Source organism: Enoplosus armatus, chromosome 23 (assembly GCF_043641665.1).
Source record: "Enoplosus armatus isolate fEnoArm2 chromosome 23, fEnoArm2.hap1, whole genome shotgun sequence".
NCBI classification, from domain to species: domain Eukaryota; kingdom Metazoa; phylum Chordata; class Actinopteri; order Centrarchiformes; family Enoplosidae; genus Enoplosus; species Enoplosus armatus.
This window is the reverse complement of record NC_092202.1, coordinates 15,876,689-15,895,902: the sequence shown is the minus strand read 5'-3', so window position 1 is coordinate 15,895,902 and position 19,214 is coordinate 15,876,689. Positions and strand designations below refer to the sequence as shown.

At 44.6% G+C, this 19,214-nt stretch overlaps 2 protein-coding genes across 2 annotated transcripts in view; one reads left to right on the top strand and one right to left on the bottom strand.

The window, feature by feature from the left end:
• pde5ab (phosphodiesterase 5A, cGMP-specific, b) overlaps positions 1-11,935 on the top strand; it is a 53,455-nt gene extending 41,520 nt beyond the window's left edge. Inside the window, exons 16-22 of the mRNA XM_070929864.1 lie at positions 61-148; positions 3,821-3,921; positions 5,428-5,505; positions 6,633-6,696; positions 10,675-10,749; positions 11,624-11,707; positions 11,816-11,935. Coding sequence (XP_070785965.1) covers positions 61-148; positions 3,821-3,921; positions 5,428-5,505; positions 6,633-6,696; positions 10,675-10,749; positions 11,624-11,707; positions 11,816-11,935 — 610 coding nt within the window. The remainder of the gene's footprint in view (positions 1-60; positions 149-3,820; positions 3,922-5,427; positions 5,506-6,632; positions 6,697-10,674; positions 10,750-11,623; positions 11,708-11,815) is intronic.
• A 3,185-nt stretch (positions 11,936-15,120) lies between these two features.
• On the bottom strand, positions 15,121-18,760 carry mad2l1 (MAD2 mitotic arrest deficient-like 1 (yeast)). The gene is made up of 5 exons (XM_070930076.1): positions 18,635-18,760; positions 17,651-17,797; positions 16,884-17,004; positions 15,690-15,793; positions 15,121-15,580 (listed from the first exon to the last, which is right to left on the bottom strand). Exons 1-5 carry the CDS (start codon positions 18,696-18,698, stop codon positions 15,408-15,410), a joined length of 609 nt encoding a protein of 202 aa, XP_070786177.1. The 5' UTR covers positions 18,699-18,760; the 3' UTR covers positions 15,121-15,407.
• Between the last annotated feature and the right edge of the window lie 454 nt (positions 18,761-19,214).

The window sequence follows — 19,214 nt, the reverse complement described above, 5'->3', positions numbered from 1 at the left end:
GATTGTATATGCATGTGTGGGAGCACACTGTGTGTTTCTTACGTGTGTGTGTGTGTCCAGGAGTGACCATCCACTGGCCCAGCTTTACTGCCACTCCACCATGGAGCATCACCACTTCGACCACTGCCTCATGATCCTCAACAGCCCTGTAGGTGCACTCGCTCACACACACACACATGCACACGCAGGAGGCCTTCCAGTCAACCCAACGTCCCTCTACCTACCAACTAACATTAGTCCCAAATCGTTTCTTGGTTTGTCTAACAAGCAGTAGATTTCATGAGGTACCTTCACGAGTGTGTACCACGATCCACAGGAACCTGAGACCGGACGTGAATGTGTGAAGGGGGGGGGGGGGGGGAGCTGCTGCCTCGCATTAGAGACAGGAGGCGGCTCAACTCAAGGGTCGTTTCCTGTGTCGGCGTCACGTGGGGTTTTCGCCACCGCCCCGCCCCCTTGAGGAGACTAGCGGCAGGTCCCGAGTCTGCTCGCTCCAGTGGGAGAAATGAAGTAAAGTAAATGTTGGACCCGTTTTTCACAAGCCACGTGTCTTCCCAACATTCTGAAATGGCGTTTTTTTCAGACGGGCGAATGTCTCAGCAACACACGCGAAAATAAGGCGGTGGGGAGGCGACCACGCCCATGTAGGAGACAGGAAGTGTGTACCATGTCATACCAATGGCGCAGCCTGTAATGCGCCATCTTCTGTTGTAGAGCATCTTTGCTGTCATCATGGAAACCGTCTCGTGGCACACAGATTTTTTTTTTTTTATCCTCATCGCCGTTATGCAAAACATGACATTAGTTGCCCTTTCACAGCTGCGGCTGATTCAGTATGCAACAGCAACCCCCCCCCCCCCCCCCCCGCCCCTTTCCCCGGTGTCCCCCGCGCGGCTCCCTGCCAGCCTCAGAAATGGTTTCAAAATCTTCGCACAGTTGGCAAGGCTCCGTAGTGTCTTGCAACAGCAACTAGTAGATGGCCGTGTCAAAGGGCAGCCGTGCCTTTTCTGTTGCAGAAGCCAGAATCCATCGCCATGGCCAAAGATCACTGCAGAAGCTGATTTAATAACTGCCTGTAATGTAATAAAGAACGTAATAAAAACGGGTAATGTAGTAGCATGGCCAGGTTTTGATAAAAATATCGAGCACATAAAGCTATAATTTTTTGCATGTAATGTAATAAGTATTATGTATATGCGTGTTGGGAACGTCTCGTTGCGGACTCATCCAGACTCATTCCCCCGACTGGTTCAAGTTCCCTAGGGCAAAAGAAAAACCCAGGACATCATCCCCTCACTGGCTTCCCACCCACCCGACAGAGGACCTGGCCAAGCTGGGGGCCGCACAGTAACTGCCAGTTCTAACTGTTATATGATATATGGACCTGGTTAGACTGACAAATCTGGCCTGATACTAGTTCGATCGTAATAATGATAATAAAATGGGAGGATTTTAAATTAGATTTCGCTAAATAAAACAATATAACTGAAACTACAAATCGTCATGGCAATGGAGCGCTGCGGGAATGAGTCCTAAAACCCGGAAATGAGTCCACATTTTTACACTTCCGGTTCCCTCATCTGGAAGTCAATGGGTTTTTGGTTAGATGCCTGAAATAAAAAAGGCGGTCGCTAACAAGTGGCTAACATTAGCAGACGCCATGCCAAACACGGAAAGTCATCTACTCACTAGTCCGCCTTTACGGCCTCGTTGTGTTTATACTCTATATCTACCTGTCCATATATCTATATCTATCTATTTTCTCTTAAAAGTTCAGCTTAGCGGTGGTGACGTCGAAGTCATGCCACCGCGCTGTAGCTCCTTTGTAGCCTAACGTTAGCTTGTTTCTTCTGGCAATTCCGTTTACGCTTCAAAAAAAATCATAAACATGGTGTTCATTTGTGGAGAAGATCTTGCCGAACAAAAAATGCGTAAGCATCATGAACTTTTGTTTTGCCGCAGAGCCTTGTTTTCTGCAATAATCCAAAATCCCATTGGCTTTTTTTGTCGAGGGAACCGGCGATGCTAACCCGGAAGTTAGCATCGCACAAAAATACGTCATCCCTGCAACACTGTATAATAAATTAAAATAAATAACCAAAAAACGTTGGTTAGGTTAGCAGGTTATAACACTTCTACAGCTGCCCAAATACCCGGTGTTACTCCAGGATGACCTGATTTAGTCTATTCATAATTTACTCGTCCTTTAACAAAGGATGTACTCTTCAGAGGTCTACAGTGCATGAATATTGTTTGCAGTGATGCGTGGGTCGCATAAACATGCAGTCAGACAAAAAACTGGGTCAGAGTTCAAATCATTTCAACGTGCCAAGCTCTCGTCGTAGGAGAACAACCGGCCTGAAAGGGACCCATTCATGCATATAACAAAGAACTCACCACTAGTGTTATCTAGCCATACACATAGTCCTGGTTTCATTCGCTCAGGCTTTTGGCATCTGCCTCTGAGACTTCTGCCAACACTTTAAACTTTAAATCCTCTTCTCTTTAACAGTGGATTTTATGTGCACTTGTGTTATTTAGCATTTTGAGAATAAAGTCGAAATGTTGGGAATACAAGTTGAAATACCGCTTCGAGAATAAAAGAGTTGAAACGGTGGTCATGGCATCAGAAGGTGATTAAAGCTCAGTGGGCTTTGTGCAAGTGATATGGAAGGCAGCCAGAATCTACCTGACCCCCCCCCCCCCACCCACTTTTGGGACCGTGTATGGGTGAGACAAAAGGGAAGCGGCTGCTCTTTATTGGAGACGTGTGTGGCTTATTGTCCGCACAAACGTTAACATCAGCACCACCTCCCCAAGCTTCTCGAAGGGGAAGCATCCCGGAGTCAGACAGTCCCGAACAGAGCAAAGGTTCCTGTGAGCAGAGGGGCGGGGGGGGGGGGGTAGCAGAGGAGACTAGGATTTACAGTGTATGCCTCTATATAAACAATGTTATCAGCGATGTGTGTGTCACGTAAAACTACTGCTGAAAGGTCATCACAGTTCACAGCATTCCACCAATGGTGTGGCTAATGCTGTTGCCTGCTTCTCTTTGATGGCTCAATAACATCCAGTGACTTTCGGCCTGCTCTAATTTTTATGGTAGGGGTGCGCATCTCTCCCTTGTAAAAACAATCCAATACATGGGCTACGATACGATTCAGGGACGCTAGATTTTCATACGATTCGGTGCGATACAATGCAGTCCTACAGACCTTACGTTTTCCTGACCTTTCCTGAGTCTCGCGTTGACCTTTGACCTCTTCACGAGAGTGGAGACGCTTGTGCAGAATTGGCATCGAAGCTTCAGTCAACCGGTTTGTAACTTTAGAAATCATGGTACGTTTTAGATCTTTAAAGCCGGATTCCGCTTCGTATCGGTGAATCGTGACACCCCTACTTTATGACCTCAAAACAAACCCTAAATACGCTCCCCACTCCACAGTCCACTTAACCCCACTGCTGCTGCACACACCACTCTTCAAATGGGAGGGACACGTCAACTCACATGCCAATAAACACTCAAGACATGTAGACTGGATTATTTTTTTTTTTTATTTATTTGCGCGTGTGTGCTTTAGCAGGCCAGCGTTGTCATAGCAACCCCCCCCGGGGGTGTCTATCGCAGTACAAGCTGCGGTCGAAGGCTATCAGTACACAGTATCTATTCCGTAGAGGGTTGCTATCTCACTCTGCGCACACACACACACACACACAGTCAAACGTTCATGGATGTACATTTTGCAAGTGTAAATCATGAGATAAAATACAGAGCTGTTCCTCCACTTACATAATTCTTTGTTGCACTCCCTCTCTCCAGGGAAACCAGATCCTGAGCGGCCTCTCACTGGACGAGTACAAGGCCACTCTGAAGATGATCGAGAGGGCTATTCTGGCCACTGACCTGGCCCTGTACATGAAGTAGGTACCAAACGTCAAGCGCAGATGGAAATCTGACTGGAGAGGGGCAGAGAGGGGTTTGGGACTGGCTTTTTGTTTTTTGTTTTTTGTTTTTTTCTTCATGTCGTCGATACAGCAAAGATCACACCCGTCTCGTCACTCCAGGATCCTGATCACGTCTTGATTACTTCTCACCGAGGTTACTGGGATACAATTCTCTTCCCACTTATGTTTTCATGGCAATTTGTAATTGCCTCAAGTTTGCAGAGTTGTACTTCCTTGTTTTTTCCGCCAAAATGCTAACGTTAGTGGGCCGTATCTTTAGTTTCAGAAAGAAACAAACCCATCGTTTTGCCAGTATTTGAGCACGCTGGAGATAGTAACATTTTGTCCACCTCCCGAAAGCTTTGCCTGTACTTAAAGGTGTCTACGGTCATCTGAACGAGCCTGTTAGCTTTCCCACCAACCGCTAACCTCTGAAAAGAAAGAATTGAATCGCCCCCCAGAGACTATCTGGCGTCTTTTGCCTAAAAATGTATTATTATGTTTATTTATTCGAAGGGTCTATTTGCGCCCGGGTACGAATGGTCACACAGCAGCTATTCGCCCATTTACACCCGGCGTGGGCGTCGTCAAGAACCACCCGTGGGTGTTGCACGTTGGCTTGACAGTCGGCGGGTGTTCGGCATCGTCTCGTCTCTGGCTCGAGGGTCCTAGGCAACGCGACATTTCAACATGGACCCCCGTGAAACTAGACTAGGCCGAGCAGATACGTCCATTTCAAGCACCTCTACAACCCCTTCCATGAGGGACCACAGGGGACAGCCACATGATTCTGGACTCATGGAGAGAGAGACTGCCGCCACATTCAACAGATTAAAAAAAGTGGCGGCTATGGCAGGCTCAGTGCCGACTTTAGGAGTTCATGTACTGTAAAGAGCGACAAAATCCATTGTGCGTTTTGAGGTGGGAAACTGGTGGCAAGCCAAGACTTTTTTTCACCCGGGAGACAGCAGTTCGAATCCCGTGTTTCGACAGTGTTTCGTCTTTTTCCAAAACCTAACTAAAGGCTCTCTCACACGTGGTTAACTTTGCGAAACGGTCGCGGTTTGGTTAGCTTTAGGTACCGAAACTACTTGGTTAGGCTCCCTGACAGAAATCTGGAACAATGTCAGGTCCCACTGACACCTGGGTGCAAATAGCATCTGCCTTATTTATTTACTGTTATTTTGCATAGTTTTGTGCATTGGACTGTTTTGAAAGAAAGTCGGTTGATTGACATACAACATGTTTTTTTTATCATGTTGTGGTGGATTTTGTGTGTAACGTAGCAGATGTCTACATGCACACCTCTTCCTTCCTCACTTTTTTTCTCCCATTAATCAACCTCAGTGATTTCAGTTCTTATCTCACCCCTCTTTCAGTCTAGACAGTGGATGGTAGAGGAGGTAAGTGCTGTAAGTTATATATGAGGATAATTATCTGCTGTGTCATTGAACGCGCGTGTGTGTGTGTGTGTGTTGTCAGGAGGCGCGGGGAGTTCTTTGAGCTCACCAAGAACAGCCAGTTTGTTTGGGAGGACGAACACCATAGAGACTTACTGAGGTGACTGCCAGTCCTCCAAAACTCAAACACACTTAAAGCGCCAACGTATACAGTACAAATACGTCAACAATGGAACACTTTGACTTTAAAGGAATAGTTAAACATTCATGAAGTCATATATCACATAAATAATAGAGCAGAAATATGTTCATTAGCTTTCTTTCTGAGAGTGAGATGAAAACATTGATATCAACCTCATGCCTGTGTATTAAGCACAGAGCTGGATTCAGGACATGATTAGCCTAGCCTAGCATAAAGACTGGAAGCAGGTGGGAACAGCTAGCCTGGCTCCGTGTAAAGTTCACAGATGTGCGCAGCAGCAAATGAGCACACCGTATGTCATAGTTCTTGACACGTAACAGTCAATCCATCTGTCCAGACGAGTGCTGGTTGCCAGATTGCGATCGATGAGCACAGGCTTTTTGGTCTCTCTCACGGCACCAAATCTGGCAACCCTCACTGTGACAACAGCACTCTGGGAAGCTGCACCTGGCCGTTGTTGGCCAAAAAGGAGCTCCAGCACGTAACTAGTGTTGTCAGCTATTTTCAATGGAAAGTAGCTAAAGCCTCCTTGTAACAACTATTTAGAGAAAAAAATCTAACTTCAATCAAAAGTTAAATCATTTAGAACAAAAACAAAGAAGAGAAGAAGCTCCCCGGACAAACAATGGGAATCAGTGAAGAGTTGAGGTCTGCCTTTAAGCTAAGCTAGGCTAATCACACCCAGACTCCAGCTCTGTGCTCAACACACAGACGACACAAACACTCAGACACAGAAGAAAGCGAATGAACACATTTCCCAAAATGTGAAACTATTCCTTTAAGAGGGCAAATTACTCATGAATTATAAATGATAAAGGAGCTTTAATTTCCCCAAAACAAAATTTTCTGAAAAATTTTAAATCAGAATCAGAATCAGAAACTGTTTATTGCCAAGTAACATACATTACAAGGAATTTGCTGTGTAAACACACAAAATACACAATGATGTTTGACTTCCATAAATTCAACTCACAATGGTTGGAAGTGTGGCCTCATGCTATAACAAGGGAGCTACTACTGACAATTATCTGTGGGGTGTGTAGCTCTGTGTAGATCAATGTGTGTCCATGCGTCTCCCCCTTCAGGTCAATGCTGATGACTGCATGCGACATCTCAGCCATCACCAAGCCCTGGCCAGTGCAAAAAAGGGTAAAATTCCTCTTTGTTATCTGTTTGTGTTGCTTGTGTTGCGCTGTATCTGTCGTTGCGCAGCATGAAAAGCAACTGCCAGGGAACAAGTGACACAAAGTGACATTAGCATTCATTTGGAGACGTATTTGTGGCCACCTGATGTACATAAGCGCAAGACAGGTCAAGATGTCCACAGTGAGAAGGTCTATTTTTGCTCTTGAGTCACCTGTGCAGTTTAGCTGTGGTTCAGCTGAACCTGTGCTAGTTTTGACACAGGAATCAGGTCCATCTTAGCTCATCGTTGCGTTCCTAGTTTCACTGAACCAATTCTAAATAGCAGCTAAGCTAGTCAGATGCTAAGTTACACAGCAACATCCCCATGAAGTTTTAATGTGTTTGCAAACAGTTGCTTATTAACACATCCAGCAGACACATTAGCAACATTAGCATTAGCATGTAAGTCCAATATTGCTAATTGCTGACTGCTAATCAGTCTTTAACAGCTAGTGTCTAACTGTGTCTGTCTGCTGCTTGCTGCTGGACAGGTGGTGTATTATCAATTTTTTTTTAGCTGAAAACAGCTGCCTTGCTTCTGCTGAAAAAACAAAACGAGGAGCTGAAAGAGGCTAAAACCCGCCACCTTTCTTATTGCGTTGTCATTTGATCCATTGTTAATATAAAAATATTGATTAGTGCAGCTTTAAATGAAAGCGAAGGAAAGTCCTTCAGAGGCTAATTCTCTATTGAATGACAGGATAGAAAACTGCTGATCCAGGGTCTCATTTATAAAACGGTGCGTAGGATTCATACTAAAAGTGTTCGTGCGTCTTAAAAGCCAAACATGGCGTGCACCAACAAAAAAAAAATCTGACTTACAAAACCGTGCGTTCGCTCACCTGCATACAAATCCCCCAGTCCACCTGGAAAAGTTTGCACGTGGATCAGCCTCATATCCCGCCCTCTGCACGCACACACATTCTGCCATACTGATGCATATAAATGAGCCTGCTGGCCAATGGTACGCCTGCACTCTTTGTCTCCCTTTGATTCTGCCATTTCTCACCCTATTTACTTCTTAGCACCCTCTCGCTCATACATGTATTTGTTTTATAGTTCTCCTTGCCGTCTCAGAACGGGGGCCCCGCTGTTTCATCTCCCCGCTGACCTTTGTTAGTCTGCACCTCGTTAGGAACCACAGGCACAGTGGAGAGAGAGGTTCAGACAGGCGCACACTCTGTGTGTGTGTGTGTGTGTGTGTGTGTGTGTTGACAAGTGAGTGCTCATTAATACAAACAGCTGTGCCCCTGTCCTCAGATGACACCTCCAAAAACATTCAGGGCAGTAAACATGCACACACATGCAAATGTTCTCTCACTTTAGTACACACAATAGCATCTCATCCGGAACTCATTATCAAACCGTGCCTCTCATCTGCCAGACATAAAGGGAGGGGGGGATTGATGAAGTTTGTTTATTTGCATTTTCAGGTGATTTTAACCTTCCGCTTCAGAATGGTTCAACTCTGCCTTTATCAGTTTGAGACTTCTAAGTTTCTCTTTTAAGCGTCGTGCATTTGATACCTTACATAGTTCTATCCAGTGTGCGTGCTAATATTTTAGCACACTTTGGAGAAAGGTCTGGCTCAACCCATTGTCGTTCTGGGATTGGGGGGGGACGCTCTGGCTTGTTTGTTTTTCTTTAAAAACCCAATTACTATTGTCTTGGGAGGCGCTGAGCCCAGGATGCAGCGACGGTGCACTTGCAAAACAGTGTCGGGGTGGGGGGGGGGGACTTGTTTTGGAGGAACATTTGCACGTGGGCAGGCAAGCCCCGGCATTAAAACGGTTAAATCCCAGCCGACCTGCACTTTAGCCCCAGAGGAGCTCCCAGGACCCCTTAAAACCACAGGCGATCTAAATCTTGGTCACCACTCGCCATTTTCAGCGTGTAAGGCTGCTAGCTCCAAGGTTGTTAATGTTGTTGTTTCGCGTGGCAACGGGGACACTGAAAGCAGTAACAATACAGTTAGCGGAAGGGGACACAAAGGAAACTTATCCCAGCAGCCTGCATCCAGTGAGTCCGATTACTGGCCACCTCATAAGTCCATTATTCACAGTCCTTTTAGCTTGTTTTTGGTCTCCACCAACTCCTGGTGGAAACATCTGGCTCTTTAGCTGCTAAACGCTCCACTATTACGGCTATAGTGACGGATAAAGGATAGTTCCTATCTTTGGCTTTTGTTCTTTGATAACATTCCGCTAAACAAGGTCATTCCTGGGATGTGGGACTGCAGTGACATCGCTAAAAAGAAGACTGGTCAAGAAACAGAAGAAATGTACAGGTTTTCAACAAATCCCTCAGTCAGCCAAACTTATTAGTTACGTCAAATGAGGGTGTAAAATTGCTCTCCTAACGTTTCTGTTCTAAACGTCCATCAATGCTTACAGACTGACTTTCTGCTTCAGCTTTGACCTACCAGAGTTACTGCAGTAACTGTTTGGTAGTGCGGGTCGTGTTTCTTGTCCCGTCAGACTTGTTTATAGCGATTTCGCCACGTTCAAATCTTCACAATGACTTTGGTAATGTCTCAACTGATGGTGACAATGCACAAAACTACAAAAAAAAAATAAGACCTGAGTTGTAATAAACCAGAATGACCCTTAAAGATTCAGGTTGTTCTGGTCTCTCAGCTCCCCCTGGTCTCGATTTCAACTTGGTTTTGATTTAGGTGGCCTTAAATGACCAATGACCCAACAACAACAGCTTTTCTTGCTTGACCACGCTGATCGTGAACATATGACTTCAAGTGTGTGCAAGCGTCCTCCAAAATCAACAGTTTGCAATGCTTTCATAAATCCAGTAGTAGGTTTCTTTCTTCTGCTGGTGTTGGAAGTCTACTGAAGTGGTCCGTAACCACTGAAGTTATTTTGACATGGAGCTAACTTGCTCTGCTATGCAGACACAAAAAAAAAGAAAAAACGTTGGTGTTTGGACTGACATGATGGTAAGTAAATAAAGACAAAGTTACTTAGCCTCAGCGGTTAACATTTGCCTCGTGCTTAGTGTTGGTTTGTCAGCTATAATAAGCTCTCTCTCTCTGACTGAGTCCCCTGCACCTCCATAGTACTGAGCCTTGATTACAGACAATCAGTGAGCTGCAGATGGCTCTAACACACACATACACACAGAGTGATACTGATTGGAGCCCGAGGCTGCAGTCAGCTCTCGTTTACCTCCGTGTAAACAGATGGAGACCATTAACTTAGAGTGACTACCCCACTTTTGGCAGACCTCTCCCTCTTTCTTTCTCTGTTCTACCTTGTTTTGGTCTTGACTTGCCTCTATACACATCACATCATCATATCACATACCTGCTTTCTACCACTTGTGCACCTTCTTTCTTGTTGTTTCTTGCGCACTTTTGGTTTTCATGTGTTCGTCCTTGCCTTCTTTCTGTATACTTTTGCTCTCCCTTGTTCTTTTCCTGTCGTTTCACAACGTTGAACGTTTGACAGTGTCGACTGGCAGCAGACGCATTATGTCCTCTCCGTGGTGGGATGTCAAAACCTCCTTTGCGGAAATCGTCCTCCAAAGATGTCCATTAAGATGCCTCCACTGGAATTCAAACTGACAAAAGTACCTCGGTACCATAGCTAAAATGCCGTACGCCCACCTGAGATGGAGTGGCGTCCAAATCAAACTGAGGATTTGACAGTGATGTTGGCGGAGAAAATTGTGCAACCTTAGTCCTTCTGAACGCGCTTTTGTGTTACACGTGGCACATGCTTCTGTCCTTGGTCTCTACGAGTTTTTGCTCGTCGAAAAATGCGCACGGAACTACAAGTGTTAATATTTGAGTCCGTGGTGTGATCTTTTTCTGTCACGTTCTTCGTTTTTTTTTCATCAACTGAAAGTTCGTCTTGTTGTTCCAATTAACGCATCTGCTTTAGGTTAAAGAGTCTATATGACCTCACCAGTGTCTTCTCTCTGATGCAGATTGCGGAGCTGGTGGCCACTGAGTTCTTCGAGCAGGGCGACAAGGAGAGACGCGAGCTGAACATTGAGCCCAGCGTAAGTGCAGCGTGCCACTTCAGGGGTTATTTTGTGGAAACGTTTCTAAGAAGTACAACATAAGCTGTGGTGTGCCTCAGGGATCCGTTTTGGGTCCTTTGGTTTTTAATCATCATGTGCTTTAGACATGGCATCTCATTCAGCTATACTGATGATACTTGACTGTGTCTTTTCTTGTTCCTTGACGACACTAGGACTATAGAAGCCCTAAATGATTGCACCTTAGATACATAATTATGAATAACCTTTTTTTACCCTTAAACCAGGACAAACCCAAGCTTTTCTCACAGGTCACCACGCAAACAATCTCTATTATTTTTTATTCTAAATTGTATAATGAATCATATCTTATGGAAAGTCATACAGACTCCCTTTTATCATTCCCAAAGTCCGCCTCCTGCCAGTTTATCTGTGCCTTTCTGTGGTCCATGCAGAGAAACTAACCAGTTACCGTGGGTTTATCTGGCTTCATTACTTTAACGGGCCCTTGTGTGGTCTCCTCAGAAAGCAATAAATAATCCAAAATCCTGCCAGATTGATCCAAAGAAAATCAACTGGCAACGGTTTTGATAATTGATCAATCATATTTCAAGTAAAAATGCCACTGGTTCTAGCTAACGTTTGCTGGTTCCGGCTTCTCCTAAATGGTGAGGAGTTGCACGATAGCAAATGAAAGACCCCGTCTCGGATCTGGTTTTAAGTGAATCAATCGGAGATCCCTGCAATCTTGCAGGAATGTCTGACCCACCAAAGGAACTTCATATACTGTCAAATAATCTAGAGGAAAGGATTTGCAATCATCTGAAAACAAACATTTTTGCACGCTACATTTGGTTTATATGTCTTTTTTTCCCCCCCTACCCTTTCACTTTAGGACCTGATGAATCGTGAGAAAAGAGATAAGATTCCCAGCATGCAGGTGTCCTTCATTGATGCCATCTGCACCCAGTTATATGAGGTAATTCGACCAATTCAACCAATTCAACTTGTACTACTGTTTCTGTATCTGAAAAGGACTGAACCAACTGAAAAGCTGTTGAATAAAATATCTGTGTCGCTGTCACAGACCTTGGCTGGCATGTCAGAGTATTGCTCCCCGTTGTTGGAAGGATGTCAGGAAAACCGCCAGCATTGGAAGCGTTTGGCCGAGGAGTGCGAGAAGGGGCTGGTCAACGGCTTGATGTGATCCCAACGACCAGTTTGGTTTTTCCGACCGACACACGTTTCCAGGGTTCACTCTGTCCAACCAGGTCTCACAAAATGTCATGAAATGAACGTGGTATCTAAAAGGACAAATAACATGCTTTGTGCACGGAAGTGGCCAAAACGGTTACTTAATCAACCAGGAAAAGATTATGTGGAGAAAGACAAAAAAAACCCCACTGGATTAGGTTTGACAGTATAAGGGCCGATACACCTTCAATTTTAGCAACCTTGGAGCAGGTTCAGGTCCCAACTTATGCCAAGAGTGTCTCCAACACTCAAAAGATAAATCCAGTTACTTACAAGTTTGGTCTTATTTTACTATGTTTGTCTTAGCCTTCCTGTCTATAATAATAATAATAAAGCTGTACTCGCTCAAGTTAATTGCTGAAAATCTGGGAATGCAGCAGCGTCGCTAAACAAGACGAAGAGCCATGCTAGCAGTCAGGCTTTTTATTTAGATCCTCAGGGTTACAGTGGCGAGGTACTGCATAATGTATCCTATGTTCACCGTCTTGGTTTAGCACGTTAGCATGAGGACATTCGCCACAGCTGATAACGATGGGTATATCATTAGCTTTGCAAGTGTTTAAGTCACGAACCAAAGTATTGCTACAGGAAGCTTAAAGGGATCACCTAAGTAATGAGAATGAATCCTCCAGGAGCAATGAATGTTAACAGACCAAATGAAGTCTTTTGGATAAAATGGCTAAACTCTCGACTTGGCTTACAACCGACCTGACAGCTCGTTTCTTGTACCTGCCGGACTTTTGTTGCGGCGACGACAGCGCATTCCCCAGATCCCGGCAGTAACTTTAGTGACTACACATCCTACACCGATGAAACTACGGAAATAAGACCCATGTTGTCATATCCCGTAGCTTAAAACCTTCAAACAAAATTGTCCTAATTCAACTGTCACCTAACAACCCCCCCCCCCCCCAAATGCCGTGCATCGTGACCCTTGTCCCAGAGGCCATGCTCATTTCGCTGAGCTTTTCGTGAGACCCCCACTTCCTATCACGATTCTTTCATGGCTTTCACTCACCAGAGGAAACAACAGTCAGCACTAAGCTATATTTATTACCATAGCCATTTCTTTATTTTTGCACAGAGTGGCTTTCATCTTGAAGTCTCACCTGCACTCTCACAGGTAGTGAAATGTAGGGGGTGGGGCGGAACACTGAATGGTAAGAAATAGATCCCTGGGGATCAAGCGCCATGACAGTGGGATACAGATATTGTACTTTACTATATACTTTACATAACGTCACAAGAATCTGATAGGCTTATCGAATATGTCTTCATCCACAGCACACACTACAAGGGTTTGACTCTTTTTGTAACTTTTTTTTTTTTTCCACTCATTGTCTAACTATTGCATATTTATTTTTGTTTTATATATTTATTAGAGTTTCTATATTATAAGGTCATCGTTTTAATCAAGAGCACACAATTCTTTATATAGGAAATGGTAGTAAGAAGAAGAAAAAAAAATCCCACCTCTGCTTTTTTGAAAGGACCTTTCTTAGTGACAACTCGTTCAGACGACATTTGGAAATGTACTGTACTGTTGTGTTATTTGAAATTTTGTTTTTGTTTTCAAAATGTAAAAGAGCCAAAGACTAGGCCTGCAGTTTCGAAGGGAAATGGGTCTAGATTTTTTTTCTTCCACTGCCTTGTTGTGATAAAACAGGACCAATTCACAATTAAAAGAAAAAAAACAAACAAACTTTTGTTTGTCCACATGCTTATCCCCTACAGGAGGCTGTTTTTTTTTACATCCCATTTTTTTAGAACTGAATGATGGAGCAATGATTGTGGGCAACCTGACTAGACTGTGATTGATTTGAACACTTTGATGCATTTCAACCAACCACAGAACACGAATTCAGGTCTGTCTTGCTGATCACCTGCACTCTCACAGGTAGCTTGCTGACCCCCCCCCCCCCAATATAGAACAGTTTAGAATGTACCAGGGCTATATGCTGACACAGATTATTTAAAGGTTAAACTCACAGTCATGGAGCAGAAACCACTGCTGTCCAGTGGTTGAAACTTAGTATATTAGTGTTCTGGTGGCCAAACCCCCCCCCCTGTTGGAGAATAGAAACCGCTCCTTGGTGGAACTGCTCCCAACGCATGTCCACACTGGGACTGGGTAGCATTTGACATTTTTTATGCTAGTTGCCAATACAAACAGTAGAAAACTGTAGACTAACCCACATGTCTAGTTATTCAACCAAAGCCACACAGATTGTGACCTCTTGTCTGCTCCTTTTTGTTATTGTCATGAGTCCACAGTTTGTAAGAGGCAACAAAATAGGAATAGGAGTTGTGTTTATCTTTCCTACTGCCCGTGTCTGTATAAAATCACCCTGAAGTGACTCACACAAACAACAGTAGCAGTTCAAAGTCTTTAAGTTCAGCATGTGGAGCAAACGGGCTTCCTCTCTTCCAATACCGGCAGGGCCCGCAAACTCCAGTGGGATGGAAAAAGGTGACGGCCAAACAAAGAACTACACGCTACATTATTACACATAATCACATAGATTCTTGCTGGTCCCGCAAAATTCATATTGTGCTTTTCCTGCTCAAAACGAGCTTGTGTGTGACTGCTCGGATTTGAATGTTCCGCTCCGTTAAACAGCAACCCGGTTTCATTACAAACGCCAAGGCCAAGGGAGGGTCCTGTGGTGTGTGTTTTGTACTTTGAATCAAGTCTCCAGGACTGTGATACATGTGCCTGTCGCCTGACCTCTGTGCTTTTTCAAAAAAAACTAAATATCTATTATTTCCTTACCGCTTCAGTCTCTGGCTTGTCTTCTTTTTTTTGTTTGTTTTGTTATGTTTTGTTACAAGTACGTGAGAGGGGGCCTATGGCACCATTATGAGGGATTATCTGCAACTGTCAACACTGCTGAACACTCTGAGCCAAGTAAATGGTATGTCCCGTTTAAGAATAATGCTTAGTTTCTATGCGTTCCGTGTGTTGTCCTATAACTTATACTCCCCCAACCATAAGGAATTACCTGGAAACAACCAGCAACTTTATGCTGCACTGACACCTTCTGGTCAAAAGCCGTAAAAAAAAAAAGAAATTGCAAAATCTTTGTGAAAGACATTTATTTATGATATTTTTATAAAAGTTTAACATATAAACCACTAGCTTCTAAAACAGAGACTGACAGAGAGAGGGGGGGATAAGACAAATCACTGACACTCATGAGAAATATTTACATCAGTGTAGAGCAGGTGGCCCCCACAGCCTTCTCAAAGACAAGTGAAGTGCGGGAAACAAAACAAAAAAAACGGCAGGAGGACAGCGTGTCCTCGGCATACACAACACTGGACAGTGAGGTAGGACAGGGCAGTGTAAAATCTACTGCTTTCTATAAAGGGGCAGTGGTTGGTGCTATATACAGCTCATGGTGGTGGAGTAGGGGGGGTGGGGGTTAAACTGAGTCAGTCCTCTTGTACGCCACCATGCTGTTCACCTTGTGGATGGAGGTGGTGAAGGAGCGCAAGCGCACCTCCTCCGATTGGTCAATGATCTGCGGCCCTGACTCTTCCCACTTTTCGGGAACCACCAGGTCTTTGTCCGTGTAGACAAGGAGGTCAAATGCACCTGGAGAGAGAGGGGGGGGGAAGGGGGGGTGCAAAAGGTCAGAGGGTCAAATGTTTCAGGCGCGGATTATGGACATGTAAATGAGAAAGTCTGGTCTGGTTTAACTCACATGGCGTCTCCAGCAGCGGCAGGAAAGTCACCGTGGCCGTTATCTGTCTGATGACTGAGCGGATCTCATCCTGAATGGTCTTGATGGACTTCTCTCTGGGAGCACTGGGTAACACATGAGCACTGAGTTTACACGCATGATCTAAAAGTACACACTGAATTTTTATATATATATATATATATATATATATATATATATATATATAAAATAGCCTTCTAAGCAGTTACTTATAATAAGGCTGGAAATATTCAACAAACCCCGTGAAAAGACCAAAATCAACAATGTGTTAGTCCATCTCTTAGTACTTTCTGACTTCCTGTCTGTGGCTCTAAGCTCCAAGCTCATTGGTTCTTACTGAAGTATGGTTTTTATGCAGGGTAATTTCCCTAAAAACAGCTGGTCGCAGCAGTGTTTATCAAACGTTACTCAGACAGGAGGAGACAGTGCGTTTGTTGGCGAGTGGTCTGACTCACGCAGCTGTAGGCTGTTGGGAATAGTCTGCCATTGGCCGACTATTCCAGTCGGAATTCTACCTTCCCTTCTAGTCTCACCTAGCCCGACCTGTCTCCACACTTTGGAGCGCTCTGGCTTGTTTGTTTTTCTTTAAACCAATCACGGTTGTCTTGGGCGGTGCTAAGCTTTTGCTAGGGCACCATCGCTGCACAGCCCAAGACGACTGTGATTGGTTTAAAGAAATACAAACAAGCCTGAGTGTGGAGATCTGGAGGTCTATGCAAGACTAGTCTGGGACTATTTTCAGCAGTGGATTAATCCACATTTGGTGCTCTAGTGAGTGTTTGGGGCAGCAGGACGGTGTATGTGGGACTGAGTCAAAATAAACTACAGTGTGTGTGTGTGTGTGTGTGTGTGTGTGTGTGTGTGTGTGTGTGTGTGTGTGTGTGCGTGTGTTCATTCATGGTGATGAAGGAACGTGTCACCCAGTGCCACGGTTTGTCTAAGATCACTGGACTTGGAACTGTCAAAAGTGCGCGAGCGTGTGAGTCACGACTGCCACCTGCTGGGGTCTGACTGGACTGCGACTTGGTGAACCACCCAACACATATTCTGAGAAATGTTGCCTTAAATGTTACAAATCCACCAATCATTCGTCTCATCTCAAAACAAAGTAGTCTCAAATACTTTTAAAAAGAAAAAAGAAAAAAAAGGGACGAGTAGACGGTGGGAGGTGCTGACCTGCTCTCCTTGGCTGACTTGTCGCACTCGATGTCAAACTGCCACCTCTCCAGCACCTCGTTGGTTTCCAGACATGTGATCACCAACACCAGCTTCTGCACTGTGCACTCAAACAGCCACTCTGCGACACACAAGGGAGCAAACACATTCACTGGCTTGGCGACTTGACACAGAACACGTCTGAACGGGTCCTAATACAACCCGGCCCTCATGACAGACATGACAGACACAACATACATGAAAATATGTGTGCAGTCATATGAGTGGTATGGTATGAGTCTGTTTCCTGTGCTTTTAAATACAGTTTGCTTATTAGTCATGTGACTAATTATACTTTAATTATTCCAACAACAAAAAAATAGACAAAAACACACCATAAAGACAATATTACAATTATGCTTGCGCTCACACTGGTACGCACCTTTCTGTGTGTTCATTCTCCACACGCGGTTTTTTTTTTTATTGTAATTGTACACGAGATAGGTGCAGCTGAATGAAAAGCAGGTCATCTGGTCTGAAAATGTCAGTCCGTGTGCTGCGTTGCGAGCAGAACTGTCGCCGATGGATGAGATAAAGCATTAATGTGGCCTTGGGTCTCAAATTTGGCAGTGTGGGTAAAATTCAGCCTCCCAAAGACGCGGGTATGGGCCGGCAAAAGTTTGTTTAAGCCCGCGCAGAGCGCCCCCCCCCCCCCCCCCAAAAAAAACCACATGAACCACAAATTTTCCCCACAGACTTCACTTCACCAAGCAATCCGGCGGGGCTACCTTTGAGTTGAGCCACCACGTTGGTCAGGTAGTCCTTCAGTTTGGTATCAGTGGTGAGTTGGAGGCTCATGTCATAGTGGGTGACTCTGGAGAATGTCTCCGGAGGGTAGATGCCCCGCTGGTACAGGATGCTGTTGATGCCAAATGCTGCGGTGGAAAAGAGGAGGTACAGAAAAAGAACACAAACAAATGAAAGAACACACCACATCTGATAACACTACAGCACATTGACTATCAAAGAACCACTGAGAAGTATAAACAAGGCATGTAGGAGCATTTTAAAGACCTACAACAACGTATTGGAATGAAAGAAAATATACTGTACAACAAATAGACGAGTGTAGATACACCATACAGACGTAATGCACGTATGTAAAGTTGACATGTTCAGTACCAGTTGTCTGTAGTCCATAGCGGTGACACCCGCTGAAGATCTGCTTCTCGGTGTAGCATTAGCATTGGAAATACAGTAAGCTAACAGTAAGTTAGCGAACCTCGTCCGTAAGCCGGACAGCGTGCAAAAGCTGCTAGCATGCTCACGAGTAAAAGACGTATGCGGCAACCAACGTCTCTGGCGACACGGTTACAGTCTTCTGGTGAATTCGGGACGGATGACACGTCAAAAACAGCACCCAAACACAGGTGGCCCAGAACTGTCAGCTCAAGCCTTTCTACTGTTACGTTTGCTTCGCTCGACTTATTCACCCGTTAACGTAACGTTAGGTCCGTGGTGGTGGGCGGTGCACTTCACTGTGAACACCGTTCTAGTTCAAGACTTTTCCCCAAAACGCATTGTTGGTCGTGTGTTTCGACCAGGCACGTTATTTCCAGATTTCTTTTTTTTTTTTTAATGGAGCTGAGTGCACCATAGCTACACTACACAGGCCCAGTAACGTTAGCATGTTAGCACTGCATGTCGATCAAAACGATCTGCTGGGGGGAAGGAAAAAAACAAATAACGTTATCTTAAATACAAATACTTACAGAAGAACTCGGCGACTAGCTCCGCGCTTCCTTTGAGGGTAATTCCTTTCAGGGTGCTTGTCATTTTCACACACTCCCGGTTAAATTCTCGACAATTAACTTTTGTTGTGGTCCGTCGATGCTTCAACTACCCGCCGTCCAGTTTGAAATTTCTCAGCTCCACGCGCGTGCGCATGCGTGAACGATTTCGGCGCACTGTTGATGACGTGTCAAACCACGCTTCCACTTCTTTGACACTAGAGGGCAGTGCATAATAAATCAACGGCGTATGCTCGGCATATGTCACCCAGAAATCCAGGTTATATTCATTTTTCAATACTTTCCTTTCTATCGTTGCGTTGACTGTGAACTCACTGTAAAATCGCCACTGCATGATGGGGAATAATGGTCTCTCCCCTGAACTAAAACTCATTGGCTCGTTTGGTCAACAACATTACAATTTACATGCACGTTTAATTGTATAAATTCAAATTTTATTGGTTGTTCACCTCAGAAAAATTGAATTATTAGTAAAACAAAAATGGCTTTTTTAATTGGGCGTGGGTAAAACTCAAAATCTGTCAAAAATACACTGCCTGAC